General features: G+C 39.2%; 1 protein-coding gene across 1 annotated transcript in view; it reads right to left on the bottom strand.

Annotated features, from left to right (window-relative positions):
* lifr.L (LIF receptor subunit alpha L homeolog) overlaps window positions 1-18497 on the bottom strand; it is a 69630-nt gene that overhangs the window by 17939 nt on the left and 33194 nt on the right. The window contains exons 4-12 of the mRNA XM_018266325.2: window positions 15993-16141; window positions 13732-13895; window positions 13003-13177; window positions 10688-10942; window positions 9169-9298; window positions 5450-5610; window positions 3181-3323; window positions 1792-1957; window positions 878-954 (exon numbers count right to left, since the gene is read on the bottom strand). Coding sequence (XP_018121814.1) covers window positions 878-954; window positions 1792-1957; window positions 3181-3323; window positions 5450-5610; window positions 9169-9298; window positions 10688-10942; window positions 13003-13177; window positions 13732-13895; window positions 15993-16141 — 1420 coding nt within the window. The remainder of the gene's footprint in view (window positions 1-877; window positions 955-1791; window positions 1958-3180; window positions 3324-5449; window positions 5611-9168; window positions 9299-10687; window positions 10943-13002; window positions 13178-13731; window positions 13896-15992; window positions 16142-18497) is intronic.

Below are 18497 nucleotides of genomic sequence, written 5' to 3'. Positions count from 1 at the left end.
GTTCTAATATGTAACAATAAAAAATTCTAAATAATAAAAAAAGGTCCTAAAAATTAAACACCTTTTTATTAAAAAAAAAGCCTTAAAAATATGCAAAGTCTTGTGTTTCTTCTCTGAAATCTGCAAAGTGTGTTCACGCCACGTCAGATGTGAACAGAGATGGAGGCTACTGCCCACGGTAGGGACTGAAATCAGCCTGCGTCTTTCAGCAGGCTGATTTTGGCCCCATGTGGCCCTAGCCTTAAATTACAAAAATTTAATTGTTTTAGAGTAATAAAAATATAATGCAGTGTTGCCCTGCACTGGTAAAACTAGTATGTTTGCTTCAGAAACACTACTATTGTTTATATAAATAAGCTGCTGGGTAGCCATGGGGGCAGCCATTCAAAGGAGAAAAGGTTACACAGCAGATAAACTCTGTAGAACACAATAGTGTTATCTGTTATCCACTATTTAACCTGTGCCATATAGACTTTTTTCAATTCCCGCCATTGCTACTCAGCAACTTGTTTATAAGAACTATAGTAGTGTTTCTGAAGCAAACACATCAGTTTTACCAGTGCAGGGCAACAGTACATGATATTTTCATTGCTTTAAAACACTTTCATTTTTTGGTGTTACTGTTCCTTTAAGCGGATCATTATCAAGGGCTTCCCAGTGGACTAGTAATTAGTTTTATGAGCTTCTCTGAAGTTCTTCGAGATCAGGAAGTGAAATGAAAAAACTCAAGTGAAATCATAGATATTTCTTAATTAAAACAACTGGAAAAACACATGTTCAGCACAAGCCCTATTCATTGAGCTCATTTTGAAAAGGCGTGTATACTGTCCCTTTAAGGTATAGTGAAATAACACAATTAAAACAATGTGACACATACCTTCCAGTAAACTGTTATAGTTCTACCTTCAGGGTGCCTTGCATTCACTAACCAGATATCCAGATGTTTTGCTGGGGCTTTGAAAAAAGAACACAAGTGAACATAGTGTTAGTAAAACCAATTTTCTGTGAGAGATGAAAAGTAGGGATGCACCGAATCCAGGATTCGGTTCGGGATTCGGACAGGATTCTGCCTTTTTCAGCAGGATTCTGATTCGGCCGAATCCTTCTGCCCGTCCAAACCAAATCCGAATTTGCGTATGCAAATTAGGGGTGGGGAGGGAAATCGTGACTTTTTGTCACAAAACAAGGAAGTAAAAAATGTTATCCCTTTCCCACCCCTAATTTGCATATGCAAATTGGGATTCGGTTCGGTATTTGGCCAAATCTTTCGTGAAGGATTCGGGGGTTTGGCCGAATCCAAAATAGTGGATTCGGTGCATCCCTAATGATAAGGATATGATTTTTATGGCTTGTTAAAGGGGATCAAAACCCCCAAAAAATTAACTAAGCACTTATGTATAAATATGTGTTATTTTTCTAATTTTAATGGTTTCTAAGATTGGGTCGATGACACACTGAGTTTCAGATTTAGCAGTATAAAACTGTGAATATCTCAGAAACCACTAAAAACAGAAAAAACGTAAATTGTATAAATGCTCAGAGAAGTGCTATGAGTAAGCTTAAATTAATTATTTATTTGCATCTAGATCACCTTTAAGAGTTGCCGACATACCAGCTGTCAGCAGCAAAAGCTTATAGGAGCCTCCTAGTGTCCATACTCCAGGGCCTACACAAGATATATAGGCATTAAGCAGAGGATGAGCCTGCTCGTGTTAGTCATGAGGCGGCTAGTCAGGAGCAGAGAGTCTCTGGTTTTCCATTCACTGTACATAGGGTATAGATGAGTGTTACCTGCTTCAAGAGTGGTGTGTCCCTTCACAGCTGTCCAGTCGCTCCACTTCCAGAACGGATCCAACGCAGCACAGCGAATGCGAATATCGTACTTATGGAAAGGCTGCAGATTGTCTATAATGTAGCTGTAATTTCCATCTTCTGAGCCAATAACTGTAGTATTGTGCTGTTAAAGCAAACAAACCCCAGGTCATAAATCTGCATTAGCACTGAAATGCTCCTACAACAGGGGTCCCCAAACGCTGAGCCGCAGACAGTCTTCAACTGGGCCGCCGAATTGGATACTGTAGCACCAAATTGGACGCCGTTTCCCCAGTCCACGGGCCAACAAAGGTTGGTGACCCCTGTCCTACAAGTTTAGATCAGACTGCAAGTCCTTGCGCCAGTGTTTGCCTCCGTTGCCAGTAATGCAAGAAAAGCCAAACACTAGAAGGTGAAATCACCAGACAAGCAGATCTGGGCCTGATTTGTCCACCAGACTCCAGGCCAAATCATATGGAGGGGCCTACAGACACACTGACATTCATTTCTTTTGAGGTTCCCTCTAAAGGAGGAATATAGTAATAAGCAAAGTAAGCTGAAAGTCTAGTAACCCATAGCACCCAGGACTAGACTGAAGACTTGTAAAGCTGGATAGACGTGTTTAGGACTGATTTGATAATTTGACCGCTAGCCCATGGATCCCAATAGGTCCCTGGTCAATGTCAGACATGTATGGGCAGCTTAAGTGCTAATTGGTAGCTTAGGGGTACAAGACAAGGAAAAAAATGTTCATCTGTTACAACATTCTCTACCTAGCTGTCCTACATGATGGAAATAGTGGCTCACAAACAGTTAAATTTAAGTTGGCCACAGGCACAGATTTTTTGCACTATTCACTTTTCTCAATGAGCAGCTTGTGCAATTGCAGCAACATTCATTGACTAAAGGTCCTCATTAGACACAAAGATTTATATTTGGTGAACCACCGATTTTAGTGCAATCCAACCAATCCAAAGTCAAATTATCACGAAGTTAGTGGGAATCAAACGATGGTGCATCTAACGATTTTCTGTCCGACATCTGTTGGCCAGGTTAAAAAATTTTCATTGGTCAGAGTGAAATCTATGTATGTTTGCAGGGACAAGCAGGCAGCTCCCCTCAGTTTTCCTGGCTTCAACTAGACAACACAACTTGAAATGGTCTTTTTAGTTGATGGACAAATCGTACATTTAAACGATCGTTTCAAGATAATCTTGGTCTCACGGAAACGAAAAGATCTTTTGAAAATCTTTACATTTATGGCCAACTTAAGATGAGGAAAAATAAACCCAAACTAAACATATGCGTACTGACTAACTGAGCCATTCTTAGAAACACTGCACACATAATACACACGGGTCCACTTACCATTTTCACCCGCTTGTTGCTTTTTACTTCAATTTCACATGTGAGTTGTAGAGAGACAAATTTTCCATCCAAATGCCAAGCGAGAGAAATTACTTTATGGCTGATATCTTCTAATCTGACCTTCTCTGGGGCCTTGGGATGAACTGCAATTGTATAATAGACACATGAAACTAATGTACAGATTTATACTGGGTACAAGGCAACTGATGCCTGACGTGGAATACAATAAAAAAAAAATGTAGTGCTAATACTTTAACAACATTCAAACTTTAAAATGTTTTCATTGAAGGGATACTGTCGTGGAAAAACATGTTTTTTTCAAGATGTAGCAGTTAATAGTGCTGCTCCAGCAGAATTCTGCACTGAAATCTGTTTTTTAAAAGAGCAAACTGATTTTTATGTTTAATTTTAAAAGTTGGCATGGGGCTAGACATAATGTCCATTTCTCAGGTGTCCCCAACCATGTGACTTGTGCTCTGATAAACTTCAGTTATTCTTTACTTCTACACTGCAAGTTACACCCCTGCCTAATCAGATAGCAGCTACCTGACACAGACTTGACGGGAGGTGAATTTTTTTTTCGGGAGTTACCAGATTTTCAGCTCGGTTCCTCAGTCTCCCATTACTCTAATGCATTTCCACAATGTGACAACAGCAGAAGTTACGCATGTGCAAAACCTCGCCTGAAGTCACCGAAACTCCTCTGTGCATGCGCACTTTGCTCCAATAACGTCAATTAAATGTTCTGCGCATGCGCACACCGGATTCTTGCCTGCAAATGGGTGGAAATCGCCAGCAATCGGCAGAAATTTTGGGAATGCATCAGAGTGCCGGGAGACCAGGGGACAGAGCTGAAAATCTGGTAACTCCCGAAAAGATCGGGGGGAGTCGACAGCTCTGCTGAAGGATTTATTTGCATTGCTAAAAACCCTGACTGGGTGCTATTCTCATGTCTATCACTAGGTGGGGTTGGGAGCACGACTTGGGTCGTACTTAGGGATGGGCGAATTTTTTCGCGGTGTGCGTCAAAAAAAAAAGACACGTGTCAAAAAATTTTTTGCCGCGCAACAATTTTTTTTTTGACACCCATAGACTTTAATGGGCGTTGGCAACAATTCGCCAGCGGCAAATTTTTGGCCAAACGAAACTGCTCAAATTTGACCATCCCTAGTCATACTAAATTACAATGAGAAGGGGAGAAACAATAGCTGTCTCAAAGCAGTTCCATCCTGAAGTGCTGGCTCCTTCTCGAAGCTCAGACCAGTCTACTGAAAAGCCTCCCTCATTAAATTAGGAAATAGAATGTAGTGCATAAAATAAAATCCATAGTTAGCTCTTAATTAAAACAATATTTAAAAGTACGTTCAGCACAAGACCAGTTCATTGAATATATGTTAAAAAAGGGGATACGCTGCCCCTTTCATTTGTGGTATACTGTCGCAATATAGGTAAATGCAAAGCAAATTTGTTCTGAAAAAATATAATTTATATTACTATGAATGATTTTTTTGTAGGGATGCACCGAATCCAGGATTCGGTTCGGGATTCAGCCAGGATTCTGCCTTTTTCAGCAGGATTCAGATTCGGCCAAATCCTTCTTGCCGGCTGAATCCGAATCCTAATTTGCATATGCAAATTAGGAGCAGGGAGGGAAATTGCGTGACTTTTTGTCACAAAGTAGAAAATGTTTTCTCCTTCCCAGTCCTAATTTGCATATGCAAATTAGGATTTGGTTCGGTATTCAGCCGAATCTTTCACAAAGGATTCCGGGGTTCGGCCGAATCCAAAATAGTGGATTCGGTGCAATCCTACTTTTTTGTGCTTGCACAGGGATGAGATAAAAAAAAGCATAGTCTAGGCCAGTGATCCCCAACCTTTAGAACCCGTGAGCAACATTCACAAGTAAAAGGAGTTGGGGAGCTCCTGGGGTGCCAAAAAGGTCTGTGATTAGCCATTTAGTAGACCCTATGTGGACTGGCAGCCTACATTGAGGCTCTGTTTGGCAGTACATCTGGTTTTTATGAAACCAAAACTGAAATTAAAAATAAGTTACTGCTTTGAGGCCACTGGGAACAATATCCAAGGGGTTGGAGAGTAACATGTTGCTCACGAGCTACTGGTTGGGGATCACTGCTCTAGGCAGAACAAACAAAACCACTGCATGCTGTACATCTATAAATCTATGATAATTAGAACAATGAAAGAAAAACAAAGGTGTGGATAAAAATAAAATCCCTATAACATCTGTGCAGAGCGGCCAGGAACTCACCTCGATGTGTGACATTGAAGGAAAGAGACGCTTGAGACTTTCCCAAAGGATTCTCAGCTTCTAGAGAATACGCATAAAAGCTCTGGTCTTTGAAGACTTCACACATACAGCTGTACTCTTCCTCTGTATTGTGACACGTGACACATGTCATCCCCGAGAAGCTGATGGAAGAAACAGAAAGTTCCTAGTAGTGAAAGAGGTTCAATACCCTCACGTACAGCACTGTGGAATATGAAGGCACTGTATACAATATCAAGTTAGTAGTTTTGAATCGTCTCTTCCAAGTTTGGAAATACCCCCATATTACTTTAATGTTCATTTTACAAAATTTGGCAGGTTATGAAAGTTTGAAAATATTTCTCCTTATCTAAACTGTTTTTATGTGTCTCAAAATTGTTACAAAGTATCTTATTTGCACCAGTTAGCTGTTCCATTATTTTGGATTCGGCCGAACCCCCGAATCCTTCTTGAAGGATTGGCCCAATACCAAACCGAACCTAATTTGCATATGCAAATTAGGGATGGGAAGGGGAAACCGTTTTTTACTTCCTTGTTTGTGACAAAAAGTCGCATGATTCCCCTCTCCTAATTTGCATATGCAAATTAGGATTTGGTTCGGACGGGCAGAAGGATTCGGCTGAATCCGAATCCTGCTGAAAAAGGCAGAATCCTGGCTGAATCCCGAACCGAATCCTGGATTTGGTGCATCTCTAGTTTAAATTAACTTTTAGTATGATGTCGAGAGTGATATTTTGAGACAATTTGCAATTTTTTTATTATTTTATTACTAGCCATCTGATTGCTAGGCTTCAAATTACCCTAGAAACCATGCAATAATTTGAATAAATAGGAGAGGCCTGAACAGAAAGATGAATAATAAAAAGTAGCAATAACAATACATTTGTAGCCTTACAGAGCATTTGTTTTTTTCTCTTTTTTAGGGTAATTTGTTTTTCTTTTTTATTATTGTTGCAACCAAAACAAAGAATAAACATGTTTTCTTAAAGGGATACTGTCATGGGAAAAATTTTTTTTTTCAAAATGAATCAGTTAATAGTGCTGCTACAGCAGAATTCTGCACTGAAATCCATTTCTCAAAAGAGCAAACAGATTTTTTTATATTCGATTTTGAAATCTGACATGGGGCTAGACATATTGCCAATTTCCCAGCTGCCCCATGTCATGTGACTTGTGCTCTGATAAACTTCAATCACTCTTTACTGCTGTACTGCAAGTTGGAGTGATATCACCCCCTCCCTTCCCCCCCCCTCAGCAGCCAAACAAAAGAACAATGGGAAGGTAACCAGATAGCAGCTCCCTAACACAAGATAACAGCTGCCTTGTAGATCTAAGAACAGCACTCAATAGTAAAAACCCATGTCTCACTGAGACACATTCAGTTACATTGAGATGGAAAAACAGCAGCCTGCCAGAAAGCATTTCTCTCCTAAAGTGCAGGCACAAGTCACATGACCAGGGGCAGCTGGGAAATTGACAAAATGTCTAGCCCCATGTCAGATTTCAAAATTGAATATAAAAAAATCTGTTTGCTCTTTTGAGAAATGGATTTCAGTACAGAATTCTGCTGGAGCAGCACTATTAACTGATTCATTTTGAAAAAATGTTTTTTTCCCATGACAGTATCCCTTTAAGTTAACATTTGTCTCTGGTTTTGTTCAAACCTATTTCCCTATTAACAGCAGAGTTAGACACCAGAGACTCCATACTTTGTCAAATATGGCATTACCTCTAGCTTTATATTTGAGTTTAATTTTATTATTTAGTATTATTGAGTTTACTAGATTAATTCAGGAGTCCAGTGTGGGAGGGGTGGGCCCCATCCAAGGTATTATTATACATTTTTTAGTCTCAAACTTGCATGGGCTGTACTAAGTGGTCCACACACTTTGGGGGAAAGTACTTGCAGAAAATCTAGGGTAGACGCGAAGGTGTGATCAGTGACCCCGACTTGAAAGTTCAAGTCAGAAAAAGGCAAATAATTAAAAAAACTATAAACAAGAAAACAATGAAGAGCAATTGAAAAATTGCTTAGAATTAGCAATTCATAGTTAAAGGGGACCCGTCACCCAAAAAAATGATTCCAAATCCTATTTCATCATGGTGGTCAAGCAAAATGAACTTTAATAACACCTTATAAATTATTTGAATCTTGTTTCCTCCAGTCTGGGAATTCATAATTATAACAAGCAGGCAGGTGCCATTTTGTGGACACTGTTATTAAGGCAAGTATTTTATCATCTCAGAATCTTGTTTGTGCACCAGAATGGGGGACCTGATGTCCATCCCCATGTCCTGGTTACACAATTAAATGGTTAAGAAAACGGGGGGAATGTAGGGAGAGCAGTGACATCTAGGAAGTGCTGAATGGAAAGTGAAAGTAATTAATTGCCCCGCCTCTATGCCTAAGGCATAGAGGAGGGCCTGACAATATTTGATTGACAGCTGATATTTTTAAATGAGTTTACAACAGCTATGAATGCTTTAATAAAAAATAGAATTTGGATTTCCTGTTTAATTTGAAAAGGACTTTTATTATACAGCTTTTTATGTCTGGGTGACAGGTCCACTTTAAGGGGCCAGTTCCTGCTAATGCTATGGCTTGAAAACTCCACCTTCAATGCTGGCTACACCCCCAGTCATATTGTGACATGCAATCGGCCCTAGGCAATTCCACTTAAAACTTAGGGTGTGCCACAGTCCTTCATAGCTTGGGGGGGATTGTGCAAAAGGAAAATAATGATGCCCATTTAATTTGTTAATATTTTCATTAGACATTCAGAAAATTAGAATAGGAAAAAAGAAATTGCAGCCACTAAAAAAATAACAGTATATTGTGTGTGTTCTCTATTCAGGTGATTGCAAAGTTAGTCAACTGGGGGGTTGCTTTGAGTGCTTTAACCACCATGTTTTTGTCTACTTAAAAACACGGTGCTTAAAGGAGAACTAAACCCTAAAAATTAATATGGTTAAAAATGCCATGTTATATATAATGAACTTATTGCACCAGCCTAACGTTTCAGCTTGTCAATAGCAGCAACAAACCAGGACTTAAAACTTGTCACAGGGGGTCACCATCTTGGAAAGTGTCAGTGGGCTCTGAGCAGCTGTTGAGAAACTAAACTTAGGGATTGTCACAAATTATAAACAGAATTGGTCTGTAATATCAGATGATGCTACAGGGCTGATTATTAAATTCTGATGCTAATTGCACTGGTTTCAGTGCTGCCATGTAATAATTATTCCTATTAATTACTAATCAGCCCTATACTGTGAGATTTATATTCTAGATGTACTGTACATTTTGAGTCGGCCCTACGCTCAGTAAGTGACAGCAGTGAATCAGCAGAAAAGAAGATGGGGAGCTACTGGGGCATCTTTGGAGACATAGACCTTTACTGCTAAAGGGCTGTGGTTGCCTCGGCTGGTACAGAAGCACAAAACATAATGTACAACATTTCTAGCTACTTATTTAGTTTAACTTTCCTTTCCTTTAAAGCAGCCAAAACAGCCTCCTGTGCCATAACCCTAAAATGTATATCAAGGGTCCACCCTGTAGGCTGGATAATAGAATCATGGGAACCACTTAGGTGCATTGTCCCAGTGCCCACACCACTATGGGCAGGTTTATTTGGGGGTGGCCATTTTTTCTGCATCAAATACTTTAGAAACTGGAAACAAATTTGCTTCTTTCTTTTTACCTTTCACGGAGTGTATATTTTGTTTCTCGATCACTATACAATCCTGTTAACCTTCCAGGGTTCCACCAACACTTGATTTGCCGCAGATTATTTGTTTCACAAGTGAAGTTCTGGGGTATATCAGGAGGGTCTGTACATAATGAAGAAGCACACTGTTAAGATTTATGTAATGCCATTTGTATTTGTCTAGAAGTGGAAACAAAAAGGAATTCACAAATATATTTCCAATTTTAACAGCAGATTATACAGGTATAGGATCCATTATCCATAAAGCTCCTAATCAAAGAAAGGCCATCTTCTGAAGACTCCATTTTATACAAATAATCCAAATTTTTCCTTTTCTCTGTAATAATAAAACAGTAGCTTGTACTTGATCCCAACTAAGACATAATTAATCCTTATTGGAGGCAAAACCAGCCTATTGGGTTTATTTAATGTTTACATGATTTTCTAGTAGACTTGACGTATGAAGATCCAAATTACAGAAAGATCCATTATCTGGAAAACCCCAGGTCCCAAGCATTCTGGATAACAGGTTCACTATCTGTATATTTATTGTCTCTCTCTTTCCAATCATCCTCCTCCTCTCCTTCCAGTCAATACCTGGTCACAAACGCAGCAATATACTGATGCATTCATGTGATAATTCCAAGTTTACACTTATCTATTAATATCCAAAAGAACAGTACCATCTGCTGACTGGCCACAGTCGGCTGAAAATTAGGTTAGTGAGCAGAAGAACTTCATGTGATGTTGATCTGCTTAAAACTGACCAGAGAAAGGTTAGATGATGGCTCAGCTCAACCTTCATTCTTTGAACAGAACAACATGACAAGACGTTGTTAACTAATTAAAAACTCTGAACAGAGTATATGGTCTAAAAAACGAGGAAAGAGAAAAGATAGGCCAGAGCATGGAAATATTTTAGGGAACTTTACTTCAAGGATAGAGGAACATTGCCACTCCAGATTTGTGACTTGCACTTTAACAACAACTGAATGGCTATAGGTCTGTCAAAATTACCATGAGCTAGTATTAACTAGGGATGCACTGAATCCAGGATTCGGTTTGTGATTCGGCTAGGATTCTGCCTTTTTTCAGCAGGATTTTTATTTTTAATCCTAATTTTAACATGCAAATTAGGGGTGGGGAGGGAAAGGAAGTAAAAAATGCTTTCCCCTACCCACCCCTAATTTGCATATGCAAACAATGATTCGGATTGGTTTTCAGCCGAATCTTTCACGAAGGATTCGGGGGTTTCAGCTGATTCCAAAATAGTGGATTCGGTGCATCCCTAGTATTAACGTCATCTTCCCTACTAAACAAGAGAAATATCGGTAGGGCTGCAGGCTGGCCATGGTAGTCCTGTTAGGGGTTAATAATTTCAGCAGATAAATATTTAAATTTTTTAGTGGGTAGGGCCCCAGCATACATGCTTCACCAGTTGAAATAATTCTCCTGGAAAGAAACCAAGTTGAACACCCAATAAACAAAGGCTAAGCCTTAGAATGATACTTACATCCTACAAAGACCACAGTTCCACAAATCTGTTGATCTGTAAAGAAGATCAAGTTTGCACCACTCTCCTCTGACATTGCCAAGTTCTGGACTCGAATGCCACTGCTGTTGCTGCTCAGTGGGATTAATGGATATTGGTCATTCCCCAATTCTGCAGACAATATCTTAGTCCCGCTCTCCACTGTGCAGCAAAATGTCATGTTTGTGCCAACAGGGACCACTTTATCAATGGGATACATCTGGTGTTCGCTGCTGCCTGGTAACAGTAAGGCAAGTATTTGTTAGGAGAAGATGGCAAAGCATAAGTAATACTTAAGAAAGAGAAAGGGTACTTCCATGCCTGAGAAATACTTAGATAGAGCAAGTAGTGATGTGCAGGTCAGGTAAAACCCGACCCAAACCCGCCCTCCCTCCAACCGCGCCTGACTTCTGGTTCCTTTTATAGACCTGCGCCGCCCAGTCAATGACGTCATAAAAGGTGGCGGGGGGAGCAGACGAGCGGTTATAATAGTGGAAGCAGGAATCTGATTCCGGCAGTGTAAGGTGGTGGGCGGGGAGAGCTTGACCCGGAAATGGGGGTGCGAGGATGGCCCGAACCCTGACCCACCCTTGGGTTCCGCGGGTATCGTCCCGGCCCGCAAATCACTAAGAGCAAGGCTACTGCTATGCCGGAGGAATACTTAGTTATAACATAGTTACATAGTTAAATTGGGTTGAAAAAAGATAAAGTCCATCAAGTTCAACCCCCTCCAAATGAAAACCCAGTATCCATACACACACCCCTCCCTACTTTCACATAAATTCTATATACCCATACCTATACTAACTATAGAGCTTAGTATCAGAATAGCCTTTGATATTATGTCTGTCCAAAAAATCATCCAAGTCATTCTTATAGTCATTAACTGAATCAGCATCACAACATCACCCGGCAGTGCATTCCCCAACCTCACTGTCCTGTCTGTGAAGAACCCCCAACGTTGCTTCAAATGAAAGTTCTTTTCTTCTAGTCTAAAGGGGAGGCCTCTGGTACGGTGATCCACTTTATGGGTAAAAAGGTCCCCTGCTATTTGTCTATAATATCCTCTAATGTACTTGTAAAGTGTAATCATGTCCCCTCGCAAGCGCCTTTTTTCCAGAGAAAACAACCCCAACCTTGACAGTCTCCCCTCATAATTTAAGTTTTCCATCCCTCTAACCAATTTAGTTGCACTTAGTCTCTGCACTCTCTCCAGCTCATTCACCAGGGACCTATAAAGAGGCAGAATTATGTTTTCATCCCTTGAGTTAATGCCCTTTTTTATGCAAGACAGAACTTTATTTGCTTTATTAGCCACAGAATGACACTGCCCAGAATTAGACAACTTGTTATCTACAAAAAACCCCAAGATCCTTCTCATTTAAGAAACTCCCAACACACTGCCATTTAGTGTATAACTTGCATTCATATTATTTTTGCCAAAGTGCATACCCATAGTAGCTCCATGCCTGAGGAAAGCAAGTGCTCACTAAAGCCTAACAAACGCTCTACAATGGAGGGCACTGATGCACTGGAGTCTTGATGAAATACATACACTCTGAATAAAATATTTTCACCCCATGGTGAATATTTTACCTAACTTAAATACAAGTGCAAGCAGGCCAATGGTTATAAAAAGGGAAAGGCACTGAGGCGAAGCAAATTAATAAGCAGTGGTACATTAAAGGCGTTGTTTACCTTTGAATTAACTTTTAGTATGAGGTAAAGAGTGATATTCTGAGACAATTTGCAATTGGTTTTCATTTTTTTTTTTATATTTGTGGTTTTGCCAGTTTGTCATTTTGGAAATCTGGTTGAGTGGGGTTCAAATTACTCTAGCAACCATGCACTGATTTGAATAAGAGACTGGAATATGAATAGGAGAAGCCTGAATAGAAAGATGAGTATTAAAGAGTAGCAAAAAGAATACATTTGTAGCCTTACAGAGCATTTGTTTATGGGATCAGTGACCCTATTTGAAAGCTGGAAAGAGCCAGGAAGAAAAAGGCAAATAATTTGAAAACTTTGAAAAAAATGAAGGCAAATTGAAAAGTTGCTTAAAATTAGCTATTCTATAACATACTAAAAGTTAACGACGAAAAAAAAGGTTAATAGGTGCAGGAAGGAGATAATGTTGATCATCGATACATTTGGATGAGAAACATTTGCACATACATAAAGGGGAAATTATTAACACAGAGGTATATATATATATATATATATATATATATATATATATATATATATATATATAAAATAAATGTAATACATTTGTTTTGAAATTTGGATGTACTTACCATATACAGTATGAAGCCGACTCCAGTTGCTCCAGTCTTTCTGGCCATAATAATAGGGATCATCGATGAGGCATCTAATTTTGACAGAATATGATGTACAAAGCAAGGGGAAGTCAGACGTCCAATTCCAGTAGAATACAGTGTCATTTGGAGTCCAATGTTTCTTCCATAAAGCCTAGAATGTATAATATAATTAGTGATGCACGAATCCACTATTTTGGATTCGGCTGAATCCCCGAATCCTTTGTGAAAGATTCCTAATACCGAACCGAATCCTAATTTGCATATGCAAATTAGGATGGGAAGGGGAAATTTTTTTTACTTCCTTGTTTTGTGACAATAAATCAGGTGATTTCCCTCCCGCCCCTAATTTGCATATGCAAATTAGGATTCGGATCGGCCGGCCAGAAGGATTCGGCCGAATCCTGCTGAAAAAGGCCGAATCCTGAACCGAATCCTGGATTCGGTGCATCCCTAAATATAATACGTGATATGTAATATGTATACTTTACACTACATTATATTATCAACACAAACACAGCTACCAGTATTTTACTCCCAGCACCATAGATTCCTAAAGGATGTGGAAAGTTTGTACTGAAACAACTGGAGTCATTGGACAGTAATTACATACAGGCAAGCAGTTCATCTAAGACACTTATCAGTCGACAGTGGAAACATCTCAACCCAAGTGTCAGTGAAATTCCACACATACAAAGGGTCACCTACTTTTTCGACAATATCCATGTTCTCGCTGCGTAGAATTTGGATCTGACACCGGACTTCAACTTCGCTCAGTAAGGTGGAATTGTCCACACTCCATTGTACGTGTAGTTTATCAGTCTCGTTATCAGGCACGAATGAGAGAATCTCCGGGGCATGGGGAATAAAGGCTTGAAGACAAGAGGGTACAATTAGAGGAATATTATCTAATATATACCCTAACAATGTTAGAAAGAGGACTTCCTATGACACAGCTAAAATAAGCTCATGGACAATTGGGGGTTATTTATTAGCCCAAATTTTAAAAACTCAAATTCTACGATATTTATTATAACCTGATGCTGCAAAAAGCTGAATCTGAAAATCTGTCATCTCAGACCTGGCATGGTCATGTATAAGTCAATGGGGGAGGTACCTATCTCAATTTGAAGTAGGGATGCACCGAATCCAGGATTCGGTTCGGGATTCGGCCTTTTTCAGAAGGATTCGGCTGAATCCTTCATCCTGGCCAAAACTGAATCTGAATCCTAATTTGCATATGCAAAAACAAAACAAGGAAGTAAAAAATGTTTTTCCCTTCCCACCCCTAATTTGCATATGCAAATTATGATTTGGCACAGAATTCGTCGAATGATTTGGGGTTTCGGCCGAATCAAAAATAGTAGATTCAGTGCATCCCTAATTTAAAGTTATCGGGTCTTCGCCAGAAAATCCAACTTTTTCTGGGTTCTCGGGCAAAAACAACACATTTGTAGTCTTACAGAGCATCTGTTTTTAGATGGGGTCAGTGACCCTCATTTGAAAGCTGGAAAGAGTCATAAGAAAATGGCAAATAATTCAAAAACTATAAAAAGAAAAATGAAGACCAACTGAAAATTTGCTTAGAATTAGCCATTCTAAAACATAGTAAAGTTTAACTTAAAGATGAACCACCCTTTATGATAAAGGCAACCCTCAGGAGTACAAAAATGTAATTATGTCACATGGACTGTTGGGGTGAACTGAAATGAATAGAAAACAGATGGGGTCACCCTGCCTGTTCTTTACCAAATCCCTGCTCCAAAGAGACCAATGGCATTTTCCCTAATATGACTGGAAAGTGACCAATGGGACAACAAGCCAGGGTAGAGCATGTGTCTTACAGACTGGGGTTTAGAGAACCTGCTATGACATTACCACGTTGTTTGAAAGTTTGGTGCCAGGGATAAAGGACTTTTAAAGATGCCGGGTAAGAGGATTTCATTTAGTTGGTGAGGATTCAGTGTTGTAGGTATACCCAGTAACATATTGGTCTTTATGGGTTACTGAGACTTTGTCTACTCAATCACCTCTCTAAAGGTCTTTGACTCAGAGAACACCAAAAAAGTTAAAGGAACAGTAACACCAAAAATGAAAGTGTTTTAAAGTCATGAAAATGTCATGTACTGTTGCCCTGCACTGGTAAAACTGATGTGTTTGTTTCAAAAATACTACTATAGTTCATATAAATAAGCTGCTGAGAAGCAATGGTGAAAATTTAAAAAAAAAAGTCTATATGTCACAGGTTAAATAGTGGATAACAGATAACACCATTATGTTTTACAGAGCTTATCTGCTATCTGCTATGTAACCTGAGCCTTTTCTCCTTTGAATGGCTGCCCCCATTGCAACTCAGCAGCTTGTTTATTTAAACTATAGTAGTGTTTCTGAATCAAACACATCTGTTTTACCAGTGCAGGGCAACACTGCATTATATTTTTATTACTTTAAAACACTTTAATTTTTTGATTTTACTGTCCTTTAAGATCAACCAGGCCTAGCCTTCCTAGTCATTGAACACACTCCATCACCAATATGTTACCCCACTGCATCTTCACCACATGGGGAATCTTAACAGGGCCTATTGCTCCAAACATAGAGAATATATTTATATATATAATTTTACACATGATTAAGTCTTGCCCAAAAATAATGACATTATTTTTAAGGTGACGGAAATTCATCCTTTGCTCAATCCCCAAATCTGTATTCTTGGTATAAATAAATTATAATAAAAAAAAAGTCGCAATTCCAAGTATACGTATATGGATACCCTTAAATGCCTTATATTAAACTGGCCCAATGTTTTAAAGGTATCTACATATTATTGTATCTACTGTACATTTCCACATACTTCCCTGTTACTACAATTCAAATCAATAAATAAAAACCATTTTATAAAAACCACTGTAATTATTATTATGCAGGAAGTAATTTAACCAATAAACAGCTATTTAAGAAATACTTACGAATATCGCTCATAGTTTTCTGAAATCTGATTTCAGGACTGCCCTGGGCATTGCTAGCTTTTATACTTATGCTCAACGGTGCAGTCGTTTCAAACTCAACTTCCAGAGAACTTTTGTTGGAACTGAAACATACTGAAGAACCAGAAGTGCTAAGGAAAAGAAAAAAAATATTTAGAGAATAATCTTTCTGAAAGTGAACCAGAGACAGTTTTATTTATTTATTGGTGTGTGAACCCCCCTTGAGAAATGCTATTATGCAGAAATGTCAGGTTTATTCTCATTTTGGGCGAGTGTATCCGCTTCTTGTTATTCTTTTTGTGCTTTGACTACGATCAGGGTGTTGTGTATTTTCACTATACTATTGAATTGGACTAATCTGTATGCATGATCAATTAAAAAAAAAAAATATTGCTTTGTATGACACATATTACCTTTCTATTAAAAAAGATCTTTTTTGTAATACCACCTTGTTTTGATAATTTGTTTGAGTGTGCAAGCCCATTATAAGGATAATTGTGTATTTTAAGCTACCCTATAAGGGGGTGCTTTTTGGGCTCTTACCTAATAGTGTATATACTCAAGTTGTCTTTATTGGTGTACCCTCCATTGATTTGTATTCTTGTTCAACAATGGTGGCCATATTAGCACCATATGCTGGCTGCAGTCAGCAGAAAATTTCATTAGTGAGCAAAGCAAAGTCTTTTGAAGATGATTTGCTTGGAACTGACCACAAGATCATCACGACTCTTCTATGCTCACTAACTTAATCTTTGGAGCAAAGCAAAATCACACGAGTGAACAGCAAGCAGTGCTGTTGTTTTAGATTCTCTATATTAGCAATGTAAAAAAATAGTGATATCTTGCAAAGCAGATAAAATGTGCACTTTTTTGTGTTAATTTGGATTAATTTAGAATAGGTCAGGTTGGGCTAAGAGTAAACATAACCTAACACTAATGGTAAAGGCACACAGGCAGATCCGGGGATAATTAATCATCCTGCTGGCGATTTCTCATTATAGCCGGCGGGAAGGTAGGGGAAGGCAGATCGAGGAGATTGTCGCCCCGAAGAAGAGGCCATTAGTTGCTGGGCGACTAAATCTCCCCGAATCTGCCCTTACCCTTAATATGCATCTCCCTTGTACAAGGCCATTAAATAAATAGGTGTAAGATGAGCCTTTACACTCTGAGGTAAGTGTGAGATAATGGACTGAGGGGAATTCATTTGTTTAAATATAATATTTTCAGATCAATAAAGCCGGCTACCATCAGTTTAATAGGGGATACAAAGGAAAAAGTAAAAAGCTTACAAAATCCAGTTGGTGTAACATAGAGCTTCTCTGGCTCTCCCCTCCCCATAGCTGTGTCTCTAGAATAGTAATTAAAGAAGAGTCTTGCAACTTGCACCCATATTTGTACCTATTGGGGTAACTGCTTTATTCAAAACACAACCTGATACTTGACGGTCACCATAAATGCTGACAGCATCAAAGATCAAAAATGAAGCTGTCAACAGAGGGCAAGCGAAGTGAGGCAGAAAATCCTACTTTGAGACCCCTGAACTGCACCCATACTCACATCTGCAACTCCTAGTCCTGCACTGGGGACTTTAAAGAGCAGACAGAGGCAGGAGCACATTAAGGGCAAGGTCAAACATACTGTTTTTACACTGCGTTTTATAAAAATGTGCAGTCGAGCGGAATTACGCACCGAATAAAGCCAACATCCGCCATGCAACACCAGTATTTGCTTTTTTCAGCAGAAACGCCAATACGTCAAGGAAACGCCATATTTTTAAACTCCGCAGGTTTGGAAATACACTTCAAGCAGGTCACGATGATGCGGCAATGGCAGAGCTCTTCCCGTCCGTACCGTCTCCTACTCGATCACAGCTGTCGCGATATGCCGATCGCTTCACGTTGGCTACAACATCTTCTCCTGAATCACTTCTGATGAAGTGCCTAGCTTGCGGGCACGAAACACGTTAGAATTGCACACCCACCGTTATAATGTAACTGAATTTGCGCTTCAATAAAGCCGAGTTGATATTAAAGATCTGCAGCGATTCAGGAGGAGATGTTGGAAATACACTTCGCCCAAATACACCTCGTAGTTTCAATACGGCGGCCAAACTCTTGTGAGATGGATTGCGCATATACATAATTGCGGCATTGTATGCTGCTGACGTACTTATGTTGCATATTGACGATCAGTCCGGCTACAATTTGCATGTAAATTGCTTTTCCGCTTGGCTATTTTTCACAAAGGTTTACTAGAATTTTTCCGAGTGGAATTGTGGGGGAATGAGAAAAAACAGAAATGCATGTTGGGAAAAGAAAACGACAGGAAAAATGCATATTATCATGCGAGTGTGGTTGCACTGGTGTATTTATGCTGAACTGTGCGTTTTTAAAAACACAATGTAAAAACCTCACCCTAACTTACACTATACAAGTGTTTGCACAGAAAATAAAAAGCACAGAATACGCACGAGATCTGTTATCTGGA

This window comes from Xenopus laevis, chromosome 1L (assembly GCF_017654675.1).
Source record: "Xenopus laevis strain J_2021 chromosome 1L, Xenopus_laevis_v10.1, whole genome shotgun sequence".
In the NCBI taxonomy this organism is placed as follows: Eukaryota; Metazoa; Chordata; class Amphibia; order Anura; family Pipidae; genus Xenopus; species Xenopus laevis.
This window is presented reverse-complemented; position numbering and strand designations above follow the sequence as displayed.